Genomic DNA, 27,820 nt, shown 5'->3' with positions numbered 1-27,820 from the left:
AAAGTCATTGCTATCACTCTTACCGGTACTTGTCCAGCTTACTGATCAACCTAATTCCTAGGACGTCACGGGGACTTTCCACTTTATCAGACCGAGGCAGTAGGCTGTCCATTACTAAACCCTGCATCTGGCCTCATTCTCAATACCTGGTTGTTTGCAATACGTGGGCAGTCCACAGGTTTTCCCGCGGGGAGTTAAATGACGTTGAAATGCGGTAATCCGCTTTTAGCCCTGTTCCCGCAGTGGCTTACAGGGCCGGCTCCGTGTGCCCTGCTGGTAACAGTTCATCATTATAATTCTGCGCAAAGCCCGGCGCTGGAAAGCCGAGAACACCGTGCCCTTTATTTCTTACTCGCGCTGGGTTTCGGCTTCGTATGCAACATCCGTTTTTTACACGTATTTACATGCTGTGAAAATTGGAAGTAACGCAACTCTGAGTTCAAGGAACGCATACACAGGGGGTGAGGACTGTCCTGAAAGGCGCGGCACAACGGCTGGAGCGTTGAGGGCACCAGAGCGCAGTCCCAAGGACTGGCCCCGGTAATACTATACGCACAAGGGGGGGTCCAAGATTTGGGGGGCTTGCTGCCAGCCACTGTCCCTTAAGAATCCAGATCTTTTCCATTTTCCTGCAATGCTTCTATTGGTGAAAAAAAAAAAAAAGATGCAGATAAATATGGTGGATCCAAATAATACTGTGGAGAAAAATCTTACTGTCTGCAGTCTCACTTGTTTGTGGGTCCTCCTCTTCCCCAACCCAGGGTCATTTCTCCCCCATTTCCTTCAGGCAGCTAGGGCTTTGCAGCCTCTAGACTCTTCACTTCCCAATGCCACACCCGCCTCCACTTCCGGCAAGAGACAAATGAATCTCATGTCGCTGATGCTCTGAATTAGTTGACACAGAAGGTTTATTTTTCCGGGCGTGTGCAGTGGTTCTTCCTTCCCTGAAACGGTGCTTGCATCTGAGGTTCTGTTTAAGGGCTTGTTCTGGTTGCAGCGAGTTACCAAGGAGTCGGGGTCGGAACTGTCGATTCCTCTCCTGCTCTCAGATGGTCAGATACGAAGGATCCAATGACAATTCCACCGTGTTCTCTGGCCTTCAAGGAGCCTGGGTTTTTATTTGTCTACCACAAGCAAACATCTCCGGAGCCCAGGGTCATCTGAAACCCAGATGCCGGGGTGAATTATGAGGGCAAACGTCATGAACAAAGCTTTAAAGTGGAGGATGGTCGCGGGAGGTGACACTTGTCTGGGACACGCGAGCGCACCGCTCAGACTAGAACAGTGGCGCAGGCCGTGGTGTTGGGAAAGCTGTGAATTGGGGTGGTTGTTTCAGGCGACAGAAAACGGATAATGAGGTTTGGCCGAGAAAGTCAGGCTCATGATTGTCACGTGCGGCAAATTTCTTGGTGTCCCTGAATTAGAAGGAAGCACGATAATCACGACTTAGAAATAGGTATTAGGGATAAATATTTAATAAGGATAATATCACATGTTGGATAGCTTGACAATATTTTATATCTTATTTAATTGGAAGAGCAAAGTATGGATCTATATTCAGTCCCTATCATTTGTTTGTTTATAAAGTTTGGTTACTGGCTTACAATTTTGAGACCCTTACGTACCACCACCGCTTGTACAAGAAAAGAGCCTCTGGCCCTGCTTCCCACGTCTGCTCCACGCGGGCAGGATGCTCCCAGTGGGCAGGGCCTTTCGCCCCGCCTCCACTCACGTTCTACCTCCCCAGCCCTGCCCAGCCAGTCTGGGGTGTGTACGGAAGATGAGGTGTTCGTCCGTGTTCCAGATGCACCCTCTCTTCTCGCTCTGTTCTCTTTAATTGCAACTTGTTTGCTGTCTGATGATTAAGATCCTTGAGGGACAAAACTCATTGTATTTTTTGTTCATGGCCCATTGTAAAGTGAAATCCTATATCTAGTCAAGGATTGTCAGAGACTAAAACTGTCTTTCGGGATCATTACTATTGTCTTGTTTACTTTCATAGAGAAATTTTTAATTGGCAATTTAAAACTCAGGAAAAGCATTAGTTAAAAACATCTTGATCGAAGGTATGCAATAAATATTGCACCAAAGAGGCCCCACCAATTTAATTTCAAACTATAAATATATAATGCAACTGGGTAAATTTCACTGTGAAAAAAATTTATCTTTTTGCTTCATTTACTAAAGGTAACTTAGATAACAGAAGCCAACAATGATAATCCATAAATATACTAATAAAAACTAGTGAACCATCAATGACAAAATGATTTATGGGCATATAAAACATTTTAGTAACCAAGAACATGATTTGAAAAAGCCAATAAAAATATTGCATTCACTATAAACAACAGCAAAGAGAAAACATCATGGCCTTGTTAGAGGTACATGGTACAATTCAAAATATTGTTAGTCAATTTTTGTTGTACCGATAATGAAGACCACGCTATGAGTGTTCCACCTTCATCTGTATTATTTCTCATACTACCTCTCAAATCTATTTTTGTGAAGTTGAATTACATTACTAAGGGGGGGGGTGCTAATTTGGATTTTAAAAGTTAGCTGAAATCATTTCCTTGGTCATCCAATCTGGAAATATGATTTTGTACCCATCCTCGGGACTACTTGAAGCTGCAATGGAAAACCTGTTTGGTAGAAAGTTTAATCTAAAATGTCACATGCATTATGTGGAAAATTAAATTACTACATTCCAACCTCCTTTATCCAAGACTTATTACACGTAGAGGTACTTTGAAAAGTTAAAAGCGTAGTAGTCACAGAAGAGCTTTTACTAATATATAACCATATTCAGAAAGTGCATATTGAGAGTGAGGAAATGGAATCAAACTTTAAAAGCAAACACTTAAGTAATTTGAAAAGCTGTATTTCGATTTTATTTATAGGAGCATGACAAAGGGAAAGAATCATAGATATTTTTACATAAGATATTAAAATTGGAATTCTTGATAACTATTGCATCCTTCAATAGTAGGTAATTTGTTTTGCTTTATTTGTGGAAATTTTCCTTAATACAATAGCTACTACTAAGAAACAGCTAGTCTGGATCCTCCCTCAAACAATAAATCCTTACGTCTTTTTTAGAGATATTGCACATGCATGGCGGACTTTACTATATAATGAAACAATAAAAATAACACTTTATTCTTTACTGATCTAAACTTAAAAACTTAGAATAAGTCCTTTACATTAAATAGCTACTTTTCCAAACAATATGCAATTAATTAAGGGTGATAAAATTGGTACGTTAAATAAATGTGTCATCTGCCAATCCAACTCATTCCTCCAATTTTGTTCCCCCCATTTAATTTTACATAAAGTGATAATCAGAATTGTATGATATCCAAAATTACACATATTCCAAAAACTATCTAAACCTGTCCCCCATTTTATAAATACCTCTTAAACCATTAATTGATTGAGTTGTACTCCGTTCAAATATTTTTATGTTTTTAGTGACTGCAATGCATTAGTGATTTAGTGACTGACTTGCATTGCTTCTAAATGCAACCTATAAAATATGAAAGATATATTTTAAATTAATGGAATTGAGGCAACTGTTGAACAGATATTTGAAAACTAGAATAGTGTTAATTAAATAAATGGCCTATTTCTGCATGACTGCCACCGACCACTGTCCATTAACAGTAATTTATCCACACTTGTGATCATTTATCCACATCAAGTACATTGTGTTCCGAACTTTAAAATGTCTAAGTCTTGATGGAGGATGTGAAAAGCTTGTTCTAACCATCTGAAGGCATTTAAAACTTGACAGTTACCATCTTTAACCTTAGGAGACTGTTCTAAATATTCATGGTTTTAGGAACCTTGGAAACATGAAAGCAGACGATTGTTGCACTGTGCGCCGGTCCAGCTCAGTCTCATTGTATTTAACACAACAATTCCTATTATTACAGAGTGGCTTCCATTGGCAACCAGTTCAATTCAATCTCTAGTCAATTCGTTTCAATCAAAGGTAACTTTGGAGAGACCATCCTAAATATTAGATTCAAAATATATTAACTACTTTGATCCATCACTAATATATTTTCAAGCAAACATTGATTATCGGACTTAAAATAGTGCATGATCTTTTGGACAGTTTTAAAGTGGAAATTTTGCAAAGGCATCCCCATAACATAATACCGCTAATAATCTGGGGGGAAATTCACCTGGAATTATCCGTGTGAACACCTCCTGTCTCGTATACTTTCTCATATTTTCCCCAAAACCTAACTCAATAAGGCCCTGCAAGGTAGCCTACATTCAAATATTAGCTGAAGGAATAAACCGCCATTAAAGAAATACTGTGCAAACATTTGGATTCGATTTCTGTGTTTTATTCCGGATGCCAAAGAAATAACCGTGCATCGCACATACAGCAGACTTCCCTAAGGCAGAAGCATTGCTGTCATTTAGCAGCTTGCGTGTTTATTTCATGGCTCCCAGAACTGATGTCATCCATGGGCTAAATTACCTGCGCACTACGTCTACCTACTTGCCCTACTCAGAAACAGGTATCAAAATGCAAATGAAGGAGAGGTGATTAGGGAAGGATGGCACTCGTACACACATTCCACATATATTCTGTATGCGTTCCCTGTCATATAGACTACAGACCTATCACGTATATAGTCACACCCACCTCACAAAGGATATACATTCTGAAGAATGTGTCATTAGGCAGTGGTGTCATGGTGCGAACGTGGTAGCACGCACTTACACAAACCTAGATGGTCCCGCCCACTGCACACGTGGCCCGTTGCTCCTGGGCTTCACGCCTGTACAGCGGGTTGCTGTACTCACAACATGAAACTAAACCACGCACAAGGGAAGCTGATGTCATCGGTGCACACGAGGTACCGGAGACTTTTACAGCCAACGTTTTTAAGTAGAAAGAGAACCCTCTGAGATAACGATAAGTACAGTGTAGCCAGTCCGCACACCGGTGACATCGTCCTTTACTGCCATTATCAAGTATCATGGACTGTACTGAACTGTACGTGGTGGCGTACTTCACGCCCGACCAGCGCGGTGGGTTCCTTACACCAGCGTCCCACAAACATGGGAGGCACACGTGGTGCTGGGACATTGTGACCTCTGCAGCGTCACTAGGTGATGGAACTCTTTTGCGCCGTTGTAATCTCATGGGGCCACGGTAGTTATGTGGTCTGTAGTCGCCCCAAATGTTATTATTCAGCACGTGACTGTATACATACCTGTTATGTGTGCATCACGTGTGGGTGTTTCCCTACCAAGAGGGGGTACAAATTAAGCTTCAGTGGGCTATCTATCCAAGGTCAGTGCACAGAATGGAGGGTGTGGGGACACACTTTGTGTCCTGATAAGCCACCCATGCTCTCTCTTTAACAAGTCCCCTCACACATCCAGCAAATGCCACACTCGTTGTCGACGCCAGTCGCCCATGCCATACTAGACCGACTGGAAAACCCTGAACGTGAAAAGCAAGGGAGAAAGGGTCCACTTTCCCTCATCAATTCCGGCATCGTGTCTCAGACGGGACTCGAAGGTCAGCGCCACCTCCGATCAGATTCTCCCAGGAGATCGTGTGAGGATTGCAATGCACGTGTATTTGGGAAAGGACCCAGAAAACACCGGTCGGGGACGGCAGAAAGGAAGCCAAGAGACTTGCCAGTATCGCGCCGGTTACCACCGTGGGTGAGTGGAGCCGTCCCCCGGGGCGCAGTGCAGAACACGCTTCGGTTCCGCCAGCCCAGGAGCTAGGCAGCTCCTATCCCCGCCCCCTTGCTCCAGGGCACTTCCGCGGGCTCCCAAGGCCATGGAAAGAAAGACAAGGACAGAAAGAAAACCCTCAGGCAGAGGGTGTGTCTAGGAAACAGCCTGGAGAATGTGGGCAGGGCCCCCAAGGTACCTGTTCCTCCATGATAGGGGGCTTCCTCCTCAACTCTAAGAATTGAGGTCATCAGGGGAGCCCAGTAGACTCCCGGGGCACTGGTGAACGCAGCATTGACCAAAGAGATGACTTTATTTACTGTACGGCACTGTCGGATTGTGGAGCAAAATGAAAGAGAATTGCAAACTGCAACTCAGAAGAAGGGAATCAGCATGTGATGAGCAGCTGCACCATGCTCGGCGCTAAAAAATGGTCCTTATAAATTCTAACTCACTCCGTGGAAAGGACCTCGGAGCTTCTTGAGGAATTTGAGTGGCAAAGAACTGAGCCCAAGTGTCGTCTTTACATTTATAAGATATGTAACAAAGAAAAGTATTTAATTTCTCAGACACTTAGTGTCCTGTTCCTTGAAATAACAACCCACTATTCAGAGAGTGTTGAAGACTGACTGAGATAACATATAGCATAAGTTAACATACATACAGACTCACATGTATGGGCACATATATGTGCACATGTGTGGAGATATAGATATAAATATATAACACCTATGTAATTGACGTGTAGTGCCAGCCAGCACTCAGTGCCAAATGAATGTTAGCCTTGTACCTTACAGAGCTAAGGTGACTGAATCTCATGGTGGCTCAAGGACTTGCCCAACATCACTCAGCTGGTGAAGAAATAAACAAAGGATGACACCTGGGTCCTTATCGATCGAAGGATCTTGTCTTCAAAGGTGGACAACAAATGGACCCAAACTAAATATTAAGTTTTCATGAGGCCACAAAATTAATCAAATCTTTAAGAACAGATGAGCAACTTAAGTGTCTAATATCTCATTTTAACAGTAAACATGTCCAATTTTTAAGATAAAGTTGGGCTAGCATAAACTTTATTATAATAGACACTATAAATCAATGTGCAAAACTTCTATTCAAAACAGCAGCGCCTCTTTTAGGCTGCACCCAGCTAACCAAAATTCTTATTAGCTACCGACATACATCTGTAGCATCCTCAGAAAATGGGCAGCAACCACATGAACAACTAATATCTTGGATAAAACATTAAAAAGCAAACAACGCTACCCCCCCCAAGTCCAAAGTGTGTCCTCTGTATGTACGGAGCTCATCCCATACTTTCTACACAAGAGAGGATTTCTGTTCTGCATGATGAACCTCGGGTCCTCAAGCGACAAAGACAGACCCAGCAACCGTGAGCTCCGCACTTGAGAAGCCTTGAACCAGGCTGCTAAATGCCACCCGGCATTGCAAGTGTGTTTAAATATTCTCTTCCTGGTCTTCTCAGTCAACCAGCATACCTGACTTTCCAAGCCTGCTGGAAAACTGGCATCCATTCTTGTAGTTCTAAATCAATATATTTGTCTTTGCCTAAAACAAAGATATCGAGTTGAAACATTATCCTCTGCAAAACATCCATATCCCTTTAAATGACTGATATGAGACCAAACAAGTAGTCCATCATTGATGCACAGGATATAAACCTCTGAGTGTAGAATCCGGAGTTGATACTCGGAGCAGAGGTGATTGAGGAAAAGAAGGAAGGGATCGCCCAGGGGTAAGGAACAGATTTTTGAATCAGACCAATAATGGATCTTTCATGTAATTAGAAATACAACATCAATAGCAAAGTGAACTTCAAAGAAACATTTCCATTGAATCGAGAGTCCAGTTAGCATAGTATTTCAAAACATGGGAATGCGGCACCTGCTACATGAAGTGACTCTTCCAGAAACTGCTAAATTGAATGCAACGTAAGTTGTGCTTTTTAAATCATGAGACCAAGCTAGCCAGAGGAATTCCAGAAGTTTTAGGCAAAACGGGGATGCTATAGAAAAATCACCTGAGCAATATTCTGCTGATAATGAATATGGCAGTTTTGAAACGTGTCTTAATTTTGTGCTATATATATTATATAGGTTAGAAACACATCACTTGTGAAAAGTCGGGTCATTGTCTACAACCACCATAACAGTCACGGTTGCCTGGTCAAAGTCAGTCTTCCATAGCAAAGGTGGTCCTTTCCGGGAACCACCTATTAAATATTTAAATCACCTGTCTCCCTGCAGCTCCAAATGTTTACAGAGCATCAGATACGCGGTGGCAGGTGACACCTGATGAGGACAACAGTGAGTAACTGCGTGGGGGCAGGAGATTTAAGTTTCCACGGTGCCTTTTCAGGCAATCTGAACACGTTTACGAACGTGGTTACCAACACCTACGGCGGAGAAAAGGGAAACTGTTTGGCACCGACATTGCGTGCCGTTTGGCTGTGCTGTGCTGTGCCTCGGATTCCAGCCTTGTGCACCCCCCAGGGAAGCGCACACCGACAAGAATAGGCATCACATAAATGCAGCAAATCCGTGGCAGCGGCAGGAGAGTGGCAAGGGAAGGGGTTCCTCCTCTGGCGACGTTTCCAAGGAGTCAAAATGGAGAGACAGACCCGAGCCCCTTTCGCTGGCTCCCGGCCCCTGGCTCCGGTGGCCGCCCTCCCGCCTCCCCGCTCGGGCTCGCACCTGTCCCCGTTCAGGCTGCCTTCAGGGAGCCACCCGGCCCCACATCACTCACCTGTCGTCATTCTGCCATCCTTGGTCTCCTAGCAGCAAATCCCGAAACCTGTACCTGGGAGGCAGAGGGGGCACTTCGCTCTCCAAATCAACCATCCCTCCTCCGAGAGTGGGGGTCACAGACAAATGGAGGAGAGCAGGGAGACAGGGAAGGTTGCAGAGCCGTGGGAGGGGACAGCTGAGACGCTGCGGCCAGGAGGGGGACAGCGGGGAAGGGGCCTGGAGGGGGAGGGTCTGCGCGGAGCCGGAAGCCCAGGCTGCGGGGGGGCCGGCTCTTCTCTCCCTCCCGCTGCGATGATGGGGAGGATGCAAACCCAGCGGCTGAGCCAAAGTCTGGCTCCGACCAGAATCTCCGCTGCCAAAGAACCGCCCCCGGGCTCGGCGCCGCCTCTGGTCCCCAGGACTGGGGGAGGCGGGGATGCAAAAGTAACTTCGCAGGGGCTTGGGAGGACGCGCGGTGCCTGGAAAGAGGGGAGCTGGTGGAAATGTGCGTGGCGTGATGCTGGAGGGCGTCCCCGAAAGGCGGCAGGTGCCCCGGGCGCGCGGGACCCTGGGTCTGGGTCCCCGACGCCACCGCAGGGCTCCCCACACGCGCCCTCAGATCTGTGCTGGAGCCCCAGCCAATCAGGTGCCCTCTCATTTGCATAACACGGTGATGCTTGGAGGTGCCTTGGGGACCACCCGTGGGGGCGCGCTGAATTAGCGGATTCCGGGGCTCCAGCACCCCCTCCCCCACTGGGCGGGGGACACGGGGTGCTCCGAGTGGCCAACGTGCTCCCAAGCCCCTGTGCGTCGCGCGCGTTCGGCTGGGTAGGCGGCCTGCAAAACGCGCGTCCCTGCAGAGGGAATCCCCGCTCCAGCCCCAGGAAAGTCCCTTTTATTTTTTTCTTGCCATCTGCAAGAAAGGGAGGTGTTTCCCTGGTCCTGGAAAAGAAGGCCGGCGCCTTCTGGCCGCAGAAGCGACTCCTCTGAAGGACGGCTGGCGCTGCTCGAGGGGACGTCCAGGCAGGTGCCGCGCCCCGGCCCTGGGGGCGCCCCCAGGACTGGTCCACACGGTCAGAGGGGCACGTGAACCCCACGGTCTACCGTTGGTTGATCAGTATCAACGGCTGGCAATGGCTACAGGAGCCCCATCTGCACCAGGACCCGATCAGGCTCTAGACAGACACCGCGTGCGTCCCACCCGAGGGTACAGGGCGCCTCTGCCCTCGCCCGTTCCCCTAGGAATCTCCCAGTGCGCGTGGAGGAGCCCGCTTCCTGATGCCGTGACACAGTATGGGGCTCCCCCATCAAACCCCCTCTACAGAGACCGGAGCTCCCTGGGATGCACGTGCTCACGGGGGGTGAAGGGAGACTGGAGACGTGAACAAAGCCCCTCTGTCTGCCCGCTGCCCGCTTCGGGGGCGGGACGGAGGCATGAGCGAGCTCAAGTCCATGGGCAACGTGATTTGAAAAACACGGTTTCTCCAGAAGACAATGAATTGATATGATGAATTCTTAGTGAGGCCATGCAGTGGGGATTTACACAGGAAGTCGGAACTACAAGGAGAAGTCAGCCAAAAGGTGCTGTTAAACAGGATAACTAAACCTGAAGCGTCACGGTGTCTGTTCACAAAATCCTACCTGCGCCTCCAGACCTGCTCACGTGATGTGTCTCCTCCGTGAGGTTTCCTGGCTGCTCCGGGCGGGTCTGGCACCTTCTTCCTTTGGGCTCTTCATACCCCTGTGTTCTCTCCTTGTGCTCACTATGCTCTGACCCTTTACCATTAACTGCATTTTTCTGCGCTTTGTTGAGATGCATTAAATGCTTTTACACCTAGGAAATTAATACATTTTCACATTTCTTCTAGCTCCAGAATTATGTATTTATGTTTCTTTGTTATGACCTTTTGGAATCACTTTGCCAAATGAGACAATTCTATCACCACATTGCTGGGGGGAGCAGAATTTCAGGTTTATATTTGGGACCTTGTATTCTGTTAAGGTCGCTCTATGAAGTTTACCTTTTAAATGTTCCAGGTTAATATTTATAGTTTTATTTGTATTATTATCATCTGCTTTTCTATGTTTATGTATCACCAACAGACTCGGAAGCAAAGCAGGTAAAAGTAGACTTAGCTCTTGAGTGCTAGACACTGAGAGGCAGAAAGTGAGGGGAAGGCTACATCACTTTTTACTTCGAAGAAAGTGGTGTGCCCTTACTTTTTAGTTTTGTGGCAGTCTAAATTCCGTCACTTCCAAGAGTCCAGATAACAATTACAAAGAAAAAAAATGAAGAAATAAGTAAAAGCCTGCTCAACCAATAGGGGCCAAATGGTACAAAGTTCCTGAACACGCCAAGCCAAGTGGAACCAACTGCATTAACGATGCACTGAGTTCTGTGCTTTAAAATTGTTCTCCACAAGGAAATTTTTATACTTCTAAATTTTAAAAAGTAAAAGTATAATGCAACATAAGAAATACTATTCTGTCATTGTTAAAATCTAGCACCCTCTGGGTACTGAAACAAATTTATAATTAGAAGACCCTTCGCTCACCCTTATATACCTTTCAACTTTCTGGAGGCAGCCTTTTTAATTTTTGTCATTATTCGACTTTCCGTTCTCCCATCTGTCTATCTACACTACACTTTTATGGGTTTTTTTTTTTTTTCAAGTCACTTTCTGCTGTTAAAATAGATTTTCTTCTTTCCATTTTTTTTTTTTATCTTGGTTCCTTTTCCACTGTGCTCTCTTAATATCCTATTTCATAGACTCTTTCTCTCCCCCTGTGTGTGAAAGATTTAATTCTGCTCTAACAGGGGAATCCATTTTTAGAGAGTTTTAAACTTGGTTCTCTACATTACGATTTCACACCTTCCTGACGGGTGTTCTTAAGGTCCTTCACCAACATCTATCTCCAGGTAGAAAGGAGGTAACAAAACCTGCCCTATTTTTTAAGCATGTCCAGCTGTGAGAGCAAAACCATTTTTATTTCATCAACAGTGAAAAGAGGACACAGTAAAAAAAAAAAAAAAAAAAAAAAGTGAAAAAGCGGAGTATCACATTCTATTCCCAACTTCCCCCAGCAAAGCACAGGGAGTCAGGCTAGCAGAAGGCCACCTGGAGATTCCTGGCTCTGCCGAGAATGAACACAACTCACGAACACATCTAGTGCTTTCCGGCATTCTAAAAATAACCCTGGTCTGAGGGGTGACACCTTACAGTGGAAACCTGTCAGGAGTCAGGTGCCGGCTTATTAATAGTAATAACCTCTGTCACGTTCCTTCTTACTTCTCCCCACTGCTCACAGCTCCCTCCGGGTGCTCATCTTAACGTCGTTCATAACAGCAGCACAGCTCTGCAGTCACCTGCTTCTACCTCTCTTCACTTAGACTGAATTTTTAGAGGGAGAACATGGAGCCAATGAGAGAGTTCTTTAGTGCCAAGCATGATTCAATAGCTCGGAAGCCTGTTCTCTTCCTATAACCCAGGAATTTCCTCTCCATAGTCTTCCATCTACAAAGCACGTACTTATTAGTGAGGAGCATCCCCAGAAGGCTTGGGAAGCCCCAGTCGTACCCTGGATCTCCCCATCCTTACTTTGTTGGTGGCCCCAATCCTGCTCACTGGTAGCTCCCACAAGGCACCCTGTTTGTGGTCGTTCCTGTGACCCTTGTCACTGTCTGACCTGATGAAGCAGTAATGACAGCGCCCCTTTGTCTTCTTCACGGTCATTGCCAGTTAGCGGGTAAGTGACGACAGGCCGTGAGCTGACGGGAAGCTGCGTGTGTGGACAGACGAGGTTATAACTCTGTCTCTCTTCATGCCTGAGAATGCACAAGTGTTAAAATATTAAAAGTGGCAGCATGAGGAGCGATTTATTACGTGCCAGATGCTGCATTAGGAGATTTGCAATAATTTTGAAAAATAACATTCAAATTGGAAAGATGACATACAGACTCCGATGATACCACCCAGCTACAGGGTGCTCAGCCAAGAATCAAAACCGTGACCCCAAAGTGCGCACTCTTCGTAACATGGCTGAGAAAGAAAGTTTATGCTCAATACCCAGCGCACACTTATGTCTGCTGGCGGGTAAGCTGAGTTATAAAATGAAATGATAAAACTGCCCCGTCACTATCTTCTTGATCCACTAGGCTCCAGCCCCAGTTCCCTCCTTTTCCACCTGCGGGACTGCTCATTCCATGTCCCTTTCCCCTGAAGTCCTCTTTGTCCCCCTTCTTTCCCTCATCAGAGAAGACTTTCCTGAGCACCCACACAGAGACGCCACCTGGCCACGCTCTGTTCCATGACACTATTTTAGCACCGACGTCGATGAGCTTCTAAAGCTATTCATCACCGTCTCATGCACGGTGCTGATCTCTCTGCCTTTTGCTCGCTCTTTCCCTCACTCCTCCTATGCTGTCCGCTCCATGAGTCCAGGGCCTTGCTGATGTGAGCTGCAGAGCAGTGCCCGGCATGGAGCGTGGCCTCAAAAACAAAGTCTGGCCCGTGATGGAAAACAAGAAAGGGAAGCAAGGACGGACGGGGGAAGGAAAAACAATTTGTTCACATACTTACCCAGACCTTTCAGTTCCAGTGTGGGAAAAAGGCATTGCACAGAGGGACATGATTTTTACGTGTGTGTGAGGGCATGACATGCACGTGTCATGCTTTAGGCAGGCATGCAAATTCACAGCACATTTTGTCAGAGCCTCTGTTGAGGTCCACTAGTCCTTTCTCATGCAGGGTTTGACTGGAGAAACAGAGCAATGCTTTATATTACCTGTGTAGACCAAATTTGGGTTTTTATTTCTTTTTGAAGAGCACATCACTTCAGGGTGTTAAATGGTAGCTCTGTGTCCATTACGATCTTGATTTGTGCAGTTTGAAGGTATAAATTATTAAAACTTCGAGTGTTGGCCATATATTTTTCTAATGTCATATAGAAACTAGAGTAAAACAGAACAGCACAAATGCTGATACTAATGACAAGATTTGAGTATTCATACTTAGGGAAAAATATATAGGGTATGGGTGGAGCAATTAGAATGGTTTTACTTGCATTGAAATATTGTCATTAATTTTTATTGATTCCTCTAATTCAGAAGATTAATTTCCCAGGAGGAAAACTTCAGGTGATTTCCGTATTATTGCTGTAATATATCAACAACCCATAACAGGTCATCAGTATCTGTCCATTACAGACTCATTTGTTTAATAATTTGACAATCATTTATATTAATACCATAAATACTTTTCTCACTTTGGAGATGATTCAAAGGAGGCAACAGAGAGCTAAAATAAATTACTCAGTAGCCATATCATTATGAATGATAGAAAAGTCCAATCTTCCTCATTATTTTCCGTGTCCCAAGGCTATAAACTAACAGTTTTCATCGCAAGTAGTAACGTGGTATAAACATAGCACATAACAACAAGTTAAGAAAATTAGAAAAATCTCACACATTTTTATACAGAATTGGGTTAGATCCATTGAGATCACTGGTGTGTATGAAACCGTAAGATCCTTGACATTCGTGTATTTTCTTTATAGTTGATGTTGTAAATATTAATTATATAGCCCGCGCAGACCAAATTTGGGTTTTTATTTCTTTTTGAAGAGCACATCACTTCAGGGTGTTAAATGGTAGCTCTGTGTCCATTATGATCTTAATTTGTGCAGGTTGAAGGGATAAATTATTAGAACTTCGAGTGTTGGCCATATATTTCTCTAATGCCATATAAAAACTAGAGTAAAACAGGAAATGCAAATGCTGATACTAATGATGAGATGTTGCGTATTCACACTTAGGACCTGAGAAACGAGACGAAATTAATAAACATGGTCACATGCGGCAACCGTTTCACCTCTGTTGAACATTCTGAATTTAGTCTTCAGGAAAAGAACAAAATCATGGAAAATGAGGTGTATCATGAAAGCAAAAGATACATTATTGAAGAGGCCGATGTCTACGAAGTGTTACGTTGTTAGCGATCTCCCGTTATTTTAGCTGAGATTGGGCTCCTTCACTGGGCACGTCCGTCTGCTGTTTGAAAGTAGTGAGTAACCTGTATCTCATTTCAATGGAAAGGCTGCCTTGTCACTCCTAAATCACTGCAGCCTGGAAGGCACAAAAGTTGTAGCCTATATTTTACACACACACACACACACACACACACACACACAATCATAGAAAATCTTTTCTTGTTATTCTGTCAGACAGGCTCTGAACTGCAGAAGTGGGCACGGTTTGGCCTAAAACCCTTGCCCTTTGCCCCCCCCGCCCACCCTTCGCCTGGTCCCAGTGGCCCCCAGACCCCCCACCCAGCTACCTGGAAAGCAAATACTCTTTGGGGATCAAGTGCACAAGTCCTGAGTCGGGCCTGCTGGGGCTCCATCCCGAGACCGGAGCAGTGCGCCTTTGTGCCCCTCACTCACTGTTTCAAGTTCTCCATCTACCAAGCAGAATAATTACAGTGCTTGTTTTTCTGAGAATCAAATACATTAATACATCTAAATATTTTTAAATTGTGTTCACCACGCATTTCACACTACCGTTATGTGTGTCTTTCAAAATGTGGGCATGCACATTTTAAGAAGTCTTTTTCTTAATATAAACATGTCTTTGCTGTTTAGCAACTAATGGATTTAATTATGTTTTTCAACTTTCACACAACTGGTTGAACAGTTTTGATTACCTTTTAGGGGGTAAACTGCAGTATGGACCCTCAGAGTAATTGAAGCAAATAAATGTACTGAAGTTAAAAAGAAAAAGAAAATCTGGCTGCTCAGTGATTTGTCAGAACTCCCATGCAAATAATAAATATGGTCAATCAAACGATATTTTAAATATTCTCCAGGTAGAATCCAGATCAAGTAGGCATTTAAAATTAAAATAAACATCTTGAATTACACTCACATTCAAAGCAAAAACATACATCTCTGCACCATATTGCGTTCGGACGCACCGAGTGGAGCATGTGCCGCGGAGCTAAATGAGTCATGCAGTCTTTCCGCCGGCTCCACGCAGACCCTAAGGTCACTGAAAATATGAAAGTGGCAAAAAGCAATCTGGAAATGTCATGGCCAAGTCAGTAACTGAGACGGTAGCACACCACCTTCTATTCAGGTATCAATACAAAATATATTGAAATCCTGATGAGTTTGCAGAAGTGCATTTGTGATATTTAAGCATAAGAGGACTAGCGTTTCTGACAAGGCACTCCCCCAGATTTAGGACACAAATATGCCTACAAGCCCACGAGCTCACTTGGATTTAAACCCCGGGGGAATCATCAAGTTGCTCAGTACAGAAAAGCTGAATGCCATTAAATGTTAATGACCTGACAGCTACGAGTGAATTTTTTCCACTAATTTCCAGAAGCTTTAAGAGATTAGTTTCCTAGGCATTAACTACCAAATTCTCTAAGGCTGTGATTTCTCTATGACTTACCTGTTTTGCTGAGGCAACCCTTCAAAATTAATGTGGCCTTAATTTAATTACACCAGAATAAGGGTCAAATGGGACCAAGGTAGTAAATACAATAAATCAAATAGTTTTGTTTTCTTTTTTTTTAATTTTATTTTTTGGTTTTTCAATTACAGTTGTCCCATTTTTCCCCCATTGCTCCCCCCTCCCAGCCCATCCCTTCTCCCACAATCATGTCCCTCCCCTTTGTCCAGCTAATTGCCCACCGATTGTTCTCAGGTTCCTTTACTGCTAAAATCTCTTGCTGAAGCGCAGCTCCCTGATAAAGCCGCTCTCAGATGATGGACTAACCCCAGGTTTACAGGTGGAAATCAGTGGCTTAGAAAGAGAAAAAGGGAAACTAGGTCATTTGTTCTAGAGTCATGTGAGAGCCCGTGAGCAGGAGTGAATTTAAGGGGAGAGAACACGTAGCTGCCCAGTCACGACTCAATGGTAATAGAGAGATCCATGTTGGAGATGTGACAAAGGCCGAAAGAAGAGCCAGGTCAACAGGTCAAGAGTGAAATATGGTGGCTGACCCTGGGAGAAGCTTCTAAGGGCTGGACCTGGTGGATACAGAGAGAGGTGTCATGGGAAGGGGGACATCAGAGAATATTACGGTGAAGATGATAGACCTGCATTAGCAGATTCGTAATTCTCAGAAAAGGAGATTTCGACACTTAGGAAGAGCTAAGAGTCTAAATATCTTGGTGTGTAACTTAGGATGTTCTTGATGACCAGTAAGAGAATACCTCATCTAGGACTCTGTAAAAAAATGAAGAAATGTGTTATCTCATGTATGGAAAAATTCAGAAGGAAAGCAGCCTTGACCAGGTGATGAAACAATGGCACAAAGGACGTAGTCCCCCTGCATTTCATTGTCCAGCCTCCTGCTCCCTCCCCTGTGACTTCAAGATGGCTGCAGACATGCTGGGGATGAGCTCATCCACTTCCGACAGAAACAAGAGAGTGCCTTTAAAATTGCCAGCAAAGCTTGGAGCTCCCGGAGTAAATACCCAGCATCCTTCGTTTTCCAACCTGCACCTAAGGAAAAAAGATCACGGACATAGTCCAGTCTCATGGTTTGTCCTTCCTTCCAATTCTTTGGCAAACCAAAGAGCCTTCAGAGACGCTGCTCATAGAAATGCGAAGTCTTTTCTGAGATTGCATGGCCATCAGGATATTGCGATAGGACGTCCCGGTTAATGCAATGAGACTTAGCATCCTGTTCATGTATGCCCAAGCCCCTATACCTTTCAGTTGCTTGTGGTGGGGTCCCACCACCCATTCCTGCGTGGGCCTCTCATCCAAGTGGGGTCAGACATTGTGGACAATGGGCAAGAAGATTCTTTCATGTATAGCTCTTTCTGCTACGCTTTGTAACTAGGAGCTGCGCGTGTCCTTCTTCTGGAAGACTTGGACATTTTGCAGAAACACTTGTAGGAACCAGGAAGTCCTCTTTTTACCTAAGATGGTTTGAACTATCTTTCTATCAGTTTTACCTGAACAATTTACAAACTAATAAATATATTTATGCCACAGACAGCAGTCTCCTCAGTAGGGCTATAAATAATGACTCGTCTTCCTGGGCTCAATACCAGAATCATGTGCTCATAAAACTAATAACTCTCCATCTCGTTTCTCAGCAAATTCACTGCCGTTTGGATGTTAACGTTGCAATCATTGGCATGGATTAACATTCCATGTCCAGTCCCAAATTTTACATTCCACAGGAACTACACACCCACCACAAAGCATCAGACCACCTGATCACAAAAAAATGTAAAATGTTGTAATAATAACAGACTTTAAAAGAGAAGCAGTTAGAAAATATTTTCCTCACCAAAGTTTTACCCAATTTCAGTGAATGAAGCATTCTTTGCTTCTGTAATTTCACCTACTTCCTTCCGGAATGCCAACTGGAGCAACGGAGAAATATAAAAAGTAGAGACTGCTATATTTTCGATGGGACTAGGAGACAGTCACAGCCCAAATAGCAAACTCTAAGTAGAAATTTCAGTGGAAGAGGGGAAGGGACTAAGGAGTGCAAATGGGCAGTTACCAAACGGTCGCAGGGATGTAAAGTACAGCCCAGGGGATACGGTCAGTAATATTGTAATGACCGTGCGCAGTGGCAGGTGGGTTTCGGAAATAGCAACGGGAACACTGTGTAAATGTATGTGATGGTCCAACTACTCAGTTGTACACCTGAAACCAATGCGAAATAAAATCAAAAGTAAACTGTAAAAAAAAAGATGGGGGTCAAAATGGCAGGTGACAAGAGTGAGCGCGGACTCCCCCCAAGTAGATCAAAAGCGCTTCCCACGAAGGTGTGGATGGATACAGGCGTTCTAACGCGGGACTGGGGAGCTGGCGAACCCTGAAGAAGAGGCTACGTAGACACGTCCTCGTTCCAGAACGCAGACAAGAAGGCAGTATACACATCACAGCCATCTTGGTGAGAGCTAATCAACACCAGACGAAAATAAATTAGTCCCGGCTAAATAGGTCAGCGACACCAGGACACAGGTCTGTGAGCGACGGCGCGGAAGGCTTCCTGCTCGCCAGGCCTGCGGTACGTGAGGACGAACTGCATATTTAACATGAAAAAGAATTTTGATTTCAAAATGGATAAAGAATTCTATAATGATCATGTTCTATTTTCTAAGCAGGGGTAGGCTTAATTTATAGTAATTCCTTAGATAGTTTATAAATAATCCTGTGTGTATTACAGGGTGCACATCAGAGAAGGAAAACTCTGACTCCAAAAAACCTCCGCTGCCTTGCGGCATACCTCTTCAGGGGAAAGGCTAAGGGAGTAAACCCCGACAGAAAATCCGGAGCCGGAGTCCCTAAGGCGGTTTGACGTTGTAGTCAACACCGGCAACTCCTGCGGCGCACCTGAAGCCAAGCTGTATTGACTCCATCTTTCCCTTGGACCCTTCAGCTGCGAAGAGAGGGGGGGTCTGCTGCATGGGCAACAGCAGACCCTCCATATCACCCTGCCCAGGCTCTGTAGCTTCAGCTTCACTGGAGAGGACACTCCAGCGTCATCGCAAGATGTCGATTCAACACGGGAGGAGACAGATACCGTGTCACCCCCGAGTCGGACTCCACAACCATTCTCGGCGGTGCAGATAGACTCTTAAGAAGCTACACCATCGTCTCTCGAGACGGACGGCTGCCGACTCGATTACAGGGTGCATAAAAATAGGAGAGAATGGAAAAATCTCTATATCTTTGTGTCTGGGTTTGTAAAAAGCTGTTGAGTAGATTAAATTGTTAAATAAGTGACCTCAAACTGCAGTGCATTATTACTACAAACACACACAAAAAACCCCTAGAGTGAAAAAAAGCCAGGTGACCCTGAAGGGTGTGGCGACCGAGGTCTCTCGCTTCCTGCTGAGAGAGCCATGGCTGTTGGCGTCACTGTTTCAGATAACTCTTCGGCAGAAGGCACTAGACCTGGACACATGCGTACCCTACCATCCCACAATTTCACTGCTAGGTATATACTTTAAAAGTTTCACTTCATGTGCACAAAAAAAAAAAAAAATGTGACATGTGTGGAAAACATGCCCATAGCAACACACTTTGTAATGGTCCAAAGACACCCCCATGCCCGTTAGCACCCGAGTGAATAAACAGTGATTCAGTCACACACAGGCTATGATACAGCAATGGGAACAAACCAAGTACAGCTACCCACAAGGAGGCGACTACCTCTCCTAACGATAGGGAGGAGGGAGAGAAGACAGAGCAGTTAGTGCGTGACATCATTGATGGAGTGTCTCAAATGCCTGGCGACAGAGTCAGGCTAACGAGGAGGGACGTTTGGTTCACTAGTCATTTGCTGGTTAATGATCTGACTCCTGGTTTCCTGGGTCCTATGTGGTTAGAACTCATGCTCATTTGTTTCTAATACTTTAGCAAGACATTTTTTTTCCTGAAAAGACCTGGCTAAACAGGTTTGCAATCACTCGCCAGAGGTAAAAAACAAACTGTCTTATTAAACACGTGGCCATGATTCAAGATTCAAACATTCTTTCCACCTTGGTCCAATCATTGATACCTGCAGGTCTGGAAATTCACTCCACTTTCAGATTGCTCACAAAACGTAATTCAGATATGATTGTTAAAAATATACATGCTCTTCTCAACTGATACTGAAACAATTCAGTAAAAAATGCTTTTATTAAAAAATATATGGACTTAAAGTTACAGTTACCTTTCACTCTTCTTTGCGTCTATGAAAACTTATGTTTACCAAAAAAAACTTCCTTGTTTTCTGTTTTTAAAAAATAGGCAAAAGTCAGTTGACTGCTGGACTCAGGGCAGCAGTCCCCCCTGGGGAGCAGGAGGAGGCGTCCAGAATGCTGGTATTGGGCTGCTTTGTTATCCATATGCTGCTTCCATTGGTGAGTTAACATTTACAAAGTTAATTCTCTTTAGACCTGTGATCTGCAGATTTTGTATCTATGTTATAATTCAGTAGCTGTTTTTATATTTTTTAAAAGAATAGAAAAGCAAGGTCAGGGAGGTGAGATTAGTGTGGAAGGCAAAGGTTGCTAACATGTTCTCTGTATCTGTGTTACAGGATATTAAAATAGCATGTCTTCATTTGTAAACTAAAAAGTTTAATAAAATCAGATTTAAGTTGGCTAAAAATTAAAAAGCATCCTATGGCATCCAAGGAAAACATCATGCAAGAGAGAATAAAATCAAAAACGTTCAACTATTATACAGTACCATGTTAAAAATGAGTAAAATAATATTTATAGAGTCCTCATGAAAAAAAGATGCATGACTCAAGACTTTTTATACTCAGTAAAGTTGACATTTTAGTATAAAAGAAATAAATTCATGAATATGCAATAAATCAAGGAAGAGTCCAAGAGCCTGTCTTAAAATTTTGATTATCAAATGCAAGGGGGAAAAAAAGATGAGTCAAAATTGGGAGCTCAGCAACAGAGAAGCCACCGTTAGGAAAGACTCGTGGTGAAAAAACAAAGTGAATCCACTTACATATAAATCAAAGAGTTGAAGAAAATGGAAAAATTAGTTATAAAACTGAATGTAAGTGTCACCCCATAGAATAAAGGTTACACCCAACGAAATCAGGGAGCAGTGACAAGAGGGCCGGAGGCACACAGTAGGACCACCTTCACAGTTGTCGCATGAAGCGCACGCACGGAACGCACTTTGGATGATGACATGGGAGGCGCTCTGACGTCAGAGATCTTTAGGCGCTGCGACAAGACATTGGCTACGACATGCCAGGCCTCTCACTCTGTGTCTGCTAGGAGCTGCTGCGTTAAGAGGGTATATAAGATGTCTGGGTTTTTTCCCAGGATCCTAGGGGTGCTTTCTGGGCCCAAGCTCCTAGGGGCCCTCTCCCCTTGTGTCGCTCAGTCACTGTGCCCAGCCCCCACCTTCCAGAGTCACAGACACGTCCAATTCTCACGATAGCCCCGCCTGGGACATGCCTGGAGCTTGAACCTCGCTTGCCTTCTCTAGAAGTTCTGTTGCCTGGTCCCACACGTGCCCTCTCTTTACCAGGGGGTACAAGGGACTGAGGCACTAGGCCAGGTGGGGGTAAGAGTCCTCCAAAGCTCCAAAGTCCCTGCAAAGCCTTGCACTTCTTTCTTGTTCTGGGGAGTTAGATCAGCTTCCGCCTTCCCAGTCACAGCTGGAAACCACGTGTCTTACCAACCACATGGCTTCCCAAACCGCAGGGCGCGGCAGGACCTGGGTCCTGAATTTTCTGTGGGTGCATCACCCACCTTCCCTCTCATGGGTGTTCCACCAAAGCCCACAGTGACAGGTAGCGGAGGCAGGTCTTCACGGGAGGATACGAGGTCACCCAGGTAATAGGCCCATTCCACTGACGTGGGGAAGGAGGACAGGTCTCGGGCCACCACCCATGACATATTGTGGGCTGTGCCGGTGGCCTTGGGCACGCACCGGGGAGGTCGGTTACTGTCCCTCCCACGTGAAGGCAGATGAGCTGAGTTGTCAGAAACCTGTCCCTGTCAGAGTCTTTTCTCTGAAAGTCCTTGAAGATGAAGCACTTTTGCAGGAACACTTTATGAATAACTGTATTAATAATATAGTAATTACTTTATGTAACAATTCACATTTAATAAATAATAAAAATAATATATTTATACAAAATAACTTAAAGAAAGGTTTAGTATCATTTCTTATTTGACAATGCTTCCCATGTAGTTTCACATAGCAAATAATCCTAATTTAATAACTCTAATAAAAAGAGAGAATACATCTTTTAAGATGTTCCAGGAACCCTCCTGAAAACCCCCAAATTAGTTCACGGTCAACAAGACTACACTTAAAATTTAATTCTGGGGAAGTTTGTAAAAAGATGTCAAAAGGTATAAAACACTCGATTAAATAGGCTCATAGGTCAGGGAGAGACAGTACTTAGTTACTCATTTAACCAAAGTCACAAGTAAAGAAATCAAAGGCAAATCCAGGGTGTTATATAGCTGTAAAAACAAAACAAACAAACAAAAACCCAGCACCTCAATCCTTCTGATGCAGAAGAATCAGTTTTCTTAAACAAGCAAAGACCTGATAAAGAAAATGGGAAGTACAGGAAATCATTTTCATAAAACACAGAATCGTTTCCTACACAGATTACACAAAAGGTAAACAGAAACCTTTCACAATCTAATCAAGAAGAGACCAAGAGTCCAAGAAACCTCTGTCCTATTCGCAAATGAGAGAGAATTAAGCTTCTGTTTTACATTAACACGCTATTAATATTAAAGCTAATTGTAAGGCAACTAAAGAGAACGTTTTTACAAAGTAACATTGACCGTCCCCTTTGGAGGTAGAAAACCACCAAGTGGGCACAATGCATGTCCATCAATACGCATAAACCTGCAGAGACCCCTCAGTTTTCATCCCAGACTTCAGCTGTGAATCAGATCCCACCACCAGAGCCAAAGCTTTCCACTAATAAATGTGGGGAAAACTTTGAAGATTTGTATATTTGCCTTTGACAAAGAGTCTGATGCAGGATTTGGATCAGATTTGGGGCAAGGTCGCTTCTACACAGCTGTCTGTATCTTCCAAGGCCTCTTGCCCATCCCCCAACCCCCAGCTTATTTTTATTTTTCCTTCAGTCTCTGGTGCAAAGCTGTAGTTACCTCCTGCGGTGTTTACACACGTCAAAGAGGTGAGAAGATTCACAGCTTCAAGGCACAGAGTAAAAGGATGTGTATTGTCTCCGAGGAGTTTGGGTGGACATGTCTGTTTTATCAGAAGTCTAGGCTGATTGTAATTTAAAACTATCCTTTGTTTTAGGGGTGGGCTAACATGGGCCAGTTGATTCTCTCATTGACCAATCCTAAGACTTTTCTCTGTTCAGAACAAAAACTGGTCACAAAGTTTGGGGGTAATGCACAATGACAGTCTGAACCAGGGAGCCAAGTGTTCACGCTCCCAGCTGTGCAACCAGACGGCCTGGGTTCTAATCTTCAGTAGGTCATCAAGTCGCTTGTGTAAAAAGGGAATACTAGAACGAGCTGGCAAGGTTCTCGAGGGAACTAGGGTGGATAATGTACTTCATAGAGCCCCGGACTCATAAAAGTTAATCATCCATCAGCCATGGTCGCTAGGTCAGGGGAAGTTTGAAGCAATCTCAGCACAAAGGCAAACAAGTCACTTTGCTCACAGATTCTTAATGGAGGCTTGAAAAGTCTCAGAAATGTACAGTCAGGTTGCGTGTGGGACCCGGGGGCGCACGTGCAGGGACCAGGGAAAGAGGACAGGAGAAGAGGCAGCTGGTGTGGGGAAGGGAGGGTCCAACCCCGCCACAGGCCCTTCGAGTTTTCTGGAAGCAACCCCAGCAGGACTGAGGAAGTTCCCAGGAGATGGCGGGTTTGCTCCTCCTTTTCCTCTAAGAGGCTGAATTAGGTAAGAGCTCGCAATCTAGTTTTAGAGAAGCACCTAATAAAATAAGTGCAATAAGTATGAATGGAGGCCCTTGCGTTTTCATTTCCTCCCAAATAGAATTAAAGAAAAGGCAGAGACATTGTTCTTCTCTTTCTTACAAGTCATTACATTAGGCGATGCCAGCCCTGCAGCACAGCATTTGGGAGGAAGTGAAGGCACCAGCCTCCTGGGCAGGACAGGAGGGAGCCCCACAATATTTAAGGCTCCTCCACGCAAGCGAGGAGGGACCCAAATAGACCTTCACCTTAGCCCATGCTTCTGTGGAGGAACACGTGCGCTGTTTTTCGTGAAAGGGGTGTGTGCTCTCCAGCAGTTAAGACCCCTTTTCAATTTTTACAAAAGCATCATCACCACGAAGACACGTCACAAGGGTCGCTTTGCGGTCCTCGACTGTACCTGTCTAGGCGAGAACGGCTGAGGCTCCGTGGCGCTGGCTCTGACCTCCTCCGTGGGTTTTCTTCTCCCCCTGCGTCACGAGTCCCTTCGGGGGTCTGCCCCCTGCGCTCGGGGCATCTGCGCCATTTCCTCCCCGTGCGCTCAAGTGCGGCACTGAGCGCCCTGCGTCCCCTGTCCCCTGATTAAATCTAGCAAAGATGACATATTGCCTATGAAATAACTAATTTACAGTGTTTTTGAATCCGAAGTTCAAACCTCTCCTCATTCAGAGCCGCTCTTCCTCCTTCCACAGCTTCCCATGCGGCAGCCGGGCCCTGGGGCTGGGGCTCCCGTTAATTCTAGAGCCCCTGCGCTTTCCTGTATCCCTCCGAGCCTCTGCTCGGGTGCCCCTTTCCCTTAAACTACAATTTAATAATGAAATGTTCTCGAGACTATCCCAGATCAAGCCTTCGGAGGAAGTCACTCCTTTCTCCACACTCTAACAGTTATTTGCTGCTTAGTATAGATATTACTGACTTCAAATTTCAAAATTACGAAATGTTGATTTTTTTTTTTCACTTCAAGTAATGTAGCAGTCCAAACTAGAATCTACTCAGATGCCCATTCACGGGCACACAGATCAATAAAATGCGGCATATTCAGGTAATGGAATAGTACACAGCTCTCAAAATTAATCATCTGTAACTACACACAGAAGTGTGGCTGAATGACCCAAATAAAACTTTCAGTAAAAGGATCTAAACACACAAAAAATCAAACTGTTATTTGATTTGTATAAAGTACAAAAACTGGCCAATCTATTCCACGTTCTTTGGGATCGGGCTAGACGGCCCCTGTGCATGGGGGGGTGGGGGGGGCCTTTATTGGACGGGAGGATGGGGGCTGTGGGGGGGTCCTGAGAGAGAGAGCTGCTCGGTGTCTTCGCCTCCTTAATATTCAGCAAACCGTCTGCTTTTACTCATTCTCTCTGCGCCCATTGTCTGAAAACCCTTAAAGAAGTGGCGTTCCCATTTCTTGCTCTCCGAGTGATTAAGCTCGCTCACGCCCCGCGCCAGGGAGCCTGTCGCTTGGCGCGCGCTGTTCACAGGTCTGTGGAAGGTGAACCTCACAAACTGCAGGAGAAGCAGGTCCCCCCAACCAGCCAGCACCGCGTTCTTGGCAAAGCGCACCAGGTCCAACCCTGCAGGCGCTGCGCCGCCTCAAGCCCCGCGAAGGGTTTGTGGGGGGGGCTTCTGTGCTTTACCCCACGGGGTTGTGCCCCGTGGGCCGCACGGGGCTGGGGCGGTGAGAGGGCTTCCGAGCCCAGAGGCACGACCAGTCCGCGCTGGGCGTCCCCGGAGCCGCACTGGCTGCGGCGGAGAACCGCCTGGGTTTGCAAACACGACGCGGGGGCGGGCAGCTCACAGCACTGGCGTTCAGTGGGAGGGAAGGGAGTCCTTGCAAACTCGGACGCTGCTGGGGCTGGTGGCGGAGCTGGGTTTTTTTTTTTTTTTTTTTTCCCAACTTTGCAAATGTTTCTGACGGGAGGGGCCTTTGGTCACCTCACTGTGTTCCAAGCTAAGTTTCAACTTCCTTCTGGAGCTAGTACTTGCCTGCACTAATTACCATTTTTCGCAGAGGAGAACCCGAGAGAGTGTGAGCATTGTCAGCTCTTCAATGTACCCCTGAAAGATCCCCCAAAATGAGATTTCCAGCAAAGATTCTGTGGCTCATGTTATGGACTGTTTGTGTAGCGCAAGGTAAGAGTGAAGTTGAAAGACTTTGTTTTTTCTATAACTGTATTATCAAAGATTTGCTACTATGCTTTTCACACATGGTAATGAAAATCTGGTCTAGAAAATGTGATTTTATTCCTGCTCTGTAGCTTAGGGTGAAGTTTAAAACATCTATAAAGCTTATTTGAATGACATTCTGATTGTCTATCATAATTCTACTTAATCTAAAATTCTAGAAAATATTTTTTAATATTTGAACATCATAATATGTATAATCACTTCCCTTGTAATTGTAATAAAATATAATTTACTTTTTTGCTTAGAATTTTTACTAAAATGCTTTATGTCAAAGTATTAAGAGTATGTGAGCATATATAGAACCTGAACATAAATTAGACAATAAAATCCTTCACATCATAAAATGATTAGATTTATTTCAGATATAGATATTAACTCTTTCTAAAGAAATATCCATTTATCACTTAGAAATGATATTGTCATGGCCTCAAAGGTCTTATAGACAACTATTACTTGCATCATTAGAATAAAATATTATATAGGTTCAAAAATAATGAATATACAATCTCTGTAATACCGACGTTGTTCACAAAGGTTTTTTCCCTGTGGCTGTATATGAGATATATCCTAAAAGAACATTCTTTAGGTGTAGTGACCGTGAACGGAGGAGTTCTTTTCTTCTCATATCAATAGGACAATTTCTGGATTAATAATTAAATTTCATTCTATCACTATTTCTTGATAGATCAATGAGTTTCTTCTCGGGGGAAACTTGCTTTCCTAGGCTAGGATAGGCAAGTATGTGATAGGTAGCAGATTGACATTCTTAAGCCAAATAAATTACATATCATTCATAAATTCTTAAAACTTCTCACTAAGGCAACAGATTTTGAGTGAAATGCTGACTCACGTCAGCCTCTCAGTCCTGAGGAATATTATTAGCAAACACACAAAAGCTCTGTCCCTGAGGGTCTTTCACTAGAAAGTAAAGATATAAATCTTTTTTTAACTTATGTCCTTTAGTAAGTTACTTAAGTTTATTCCAGCATTTTAATCCTTTTTGAAAAAGAGCGCTTTTTTAGTTTCATATGCTAGTATACTGTTGTGTGGTTTTTAGCTTGTAAAATCTATACTAGCTACTTTTTAAACGACGTATACAGTTATTTCCCTGTGCATATCAATATTACAATTAGCATTTAAAAGTAAAATAATATTTATTGACAAACAATTCAGAACAATGTTAATGTTACTAATCATAGAAAACTTTTCCTTTACATGCGTTTTGTCTTTTTTTAGTAGGAATACTTTTAGTGTTACACCATGTACATGTTGCTGGTTGAGGTTTTATGGAGACATCATTAGTCATGTCAAGATTTGTTTTATTTCTAGTTCATGTTTAAAGGTCAAGAATCGTGCCAAGTTGAAACCGTTTCAGTGATTACAAAGTGCAGTTTGAAACGTCAGGATTTGGCGCTCCAAGTATTAGTGATAAAAATTAAACAAAAGGAGTTTAAATTCTCTGCTGATGTCATTGATTTCAGATGGCTTATTAAACTTCTGTTTCATATTTCATCAATGTATGTTTAAGCGTGACATCCTCTTCTGCCGGTGAACTGATCACTCTACATGTCACAGGGAGAATGACCACATGTGCCTGCTTCCTAACAGATGAAACACAGCTGTCATGTTTAGACGGCACTCAGTTAGCCCGGCCGGTTGCGCAAATGCACCCACAACGCACAAGCTGGTCGAGGGAAATGATGTGAATTTTCAGTGACTGT

General features: G+C 44.3%; 2 protein-coding genes across 6 annotated transcripts in view; one reads left to right on the top strand and one right to left on the bottom strand.

Annotated features, from left to right (window-relative positions):
* Positions 1-8,585, bottom strand: part of KCNT2 (potassium sodium-activated channel subfamily T member 2) — a 153,154-nt gene extending 144,569 nt beyond the window's left edge. For all 5 annotated transcript variants that reach the window (XM_090263166.1, XM_090263167.1, XM_090263168.1 and 2 more), the window contains exon 1: positions 8,479-8,585. In XM_090263166.1, coding sequence (XP_090119292.1) covers positions 8,479-8,573 — 95 coding nt within the window. In that variant the 5' untranslated portion in view covers positions 8,574-8,585. The remainder of the gene's footprint in view (positions 1-8,478) is intronic.
* Positions 8,586-25,819: 17,234 nt separating this feature from the next.
* The window catches only part of CFH (complement factor H), a 77,479-nt gene continuing 75,478 nt past the window's right edge, over positions 25,820-27,820 (top strand). The window contains 1 exon segment of the mRNA XM_090263485.1: positions 25,820-26,045. Within this exon segment, the coding sequence (XP_090119611.1) occupies positions 25,988-26,045 (58 nt within the window). The 5' untranslated portion in view covers positions 25,820-25,987.

Source organism: Furipterus horrens, unplaced genomic scaffold, assembly GCF_987537825.1.
Source record: "Furipterus horrens unplaced genomic scaffold, mFurHor1.1.pri manual_scaffold_15, whole genome shotgun sequence".
Lineage (NCBI taxonomy): Eukaryota > Metazoa > Chordata > Mammalia > Chiroptera > Furipteridae > Furipterus > Furipterus horrens.
This window is presented reverse-complemented; position numbering and strand designations above follow the sequence as displayed.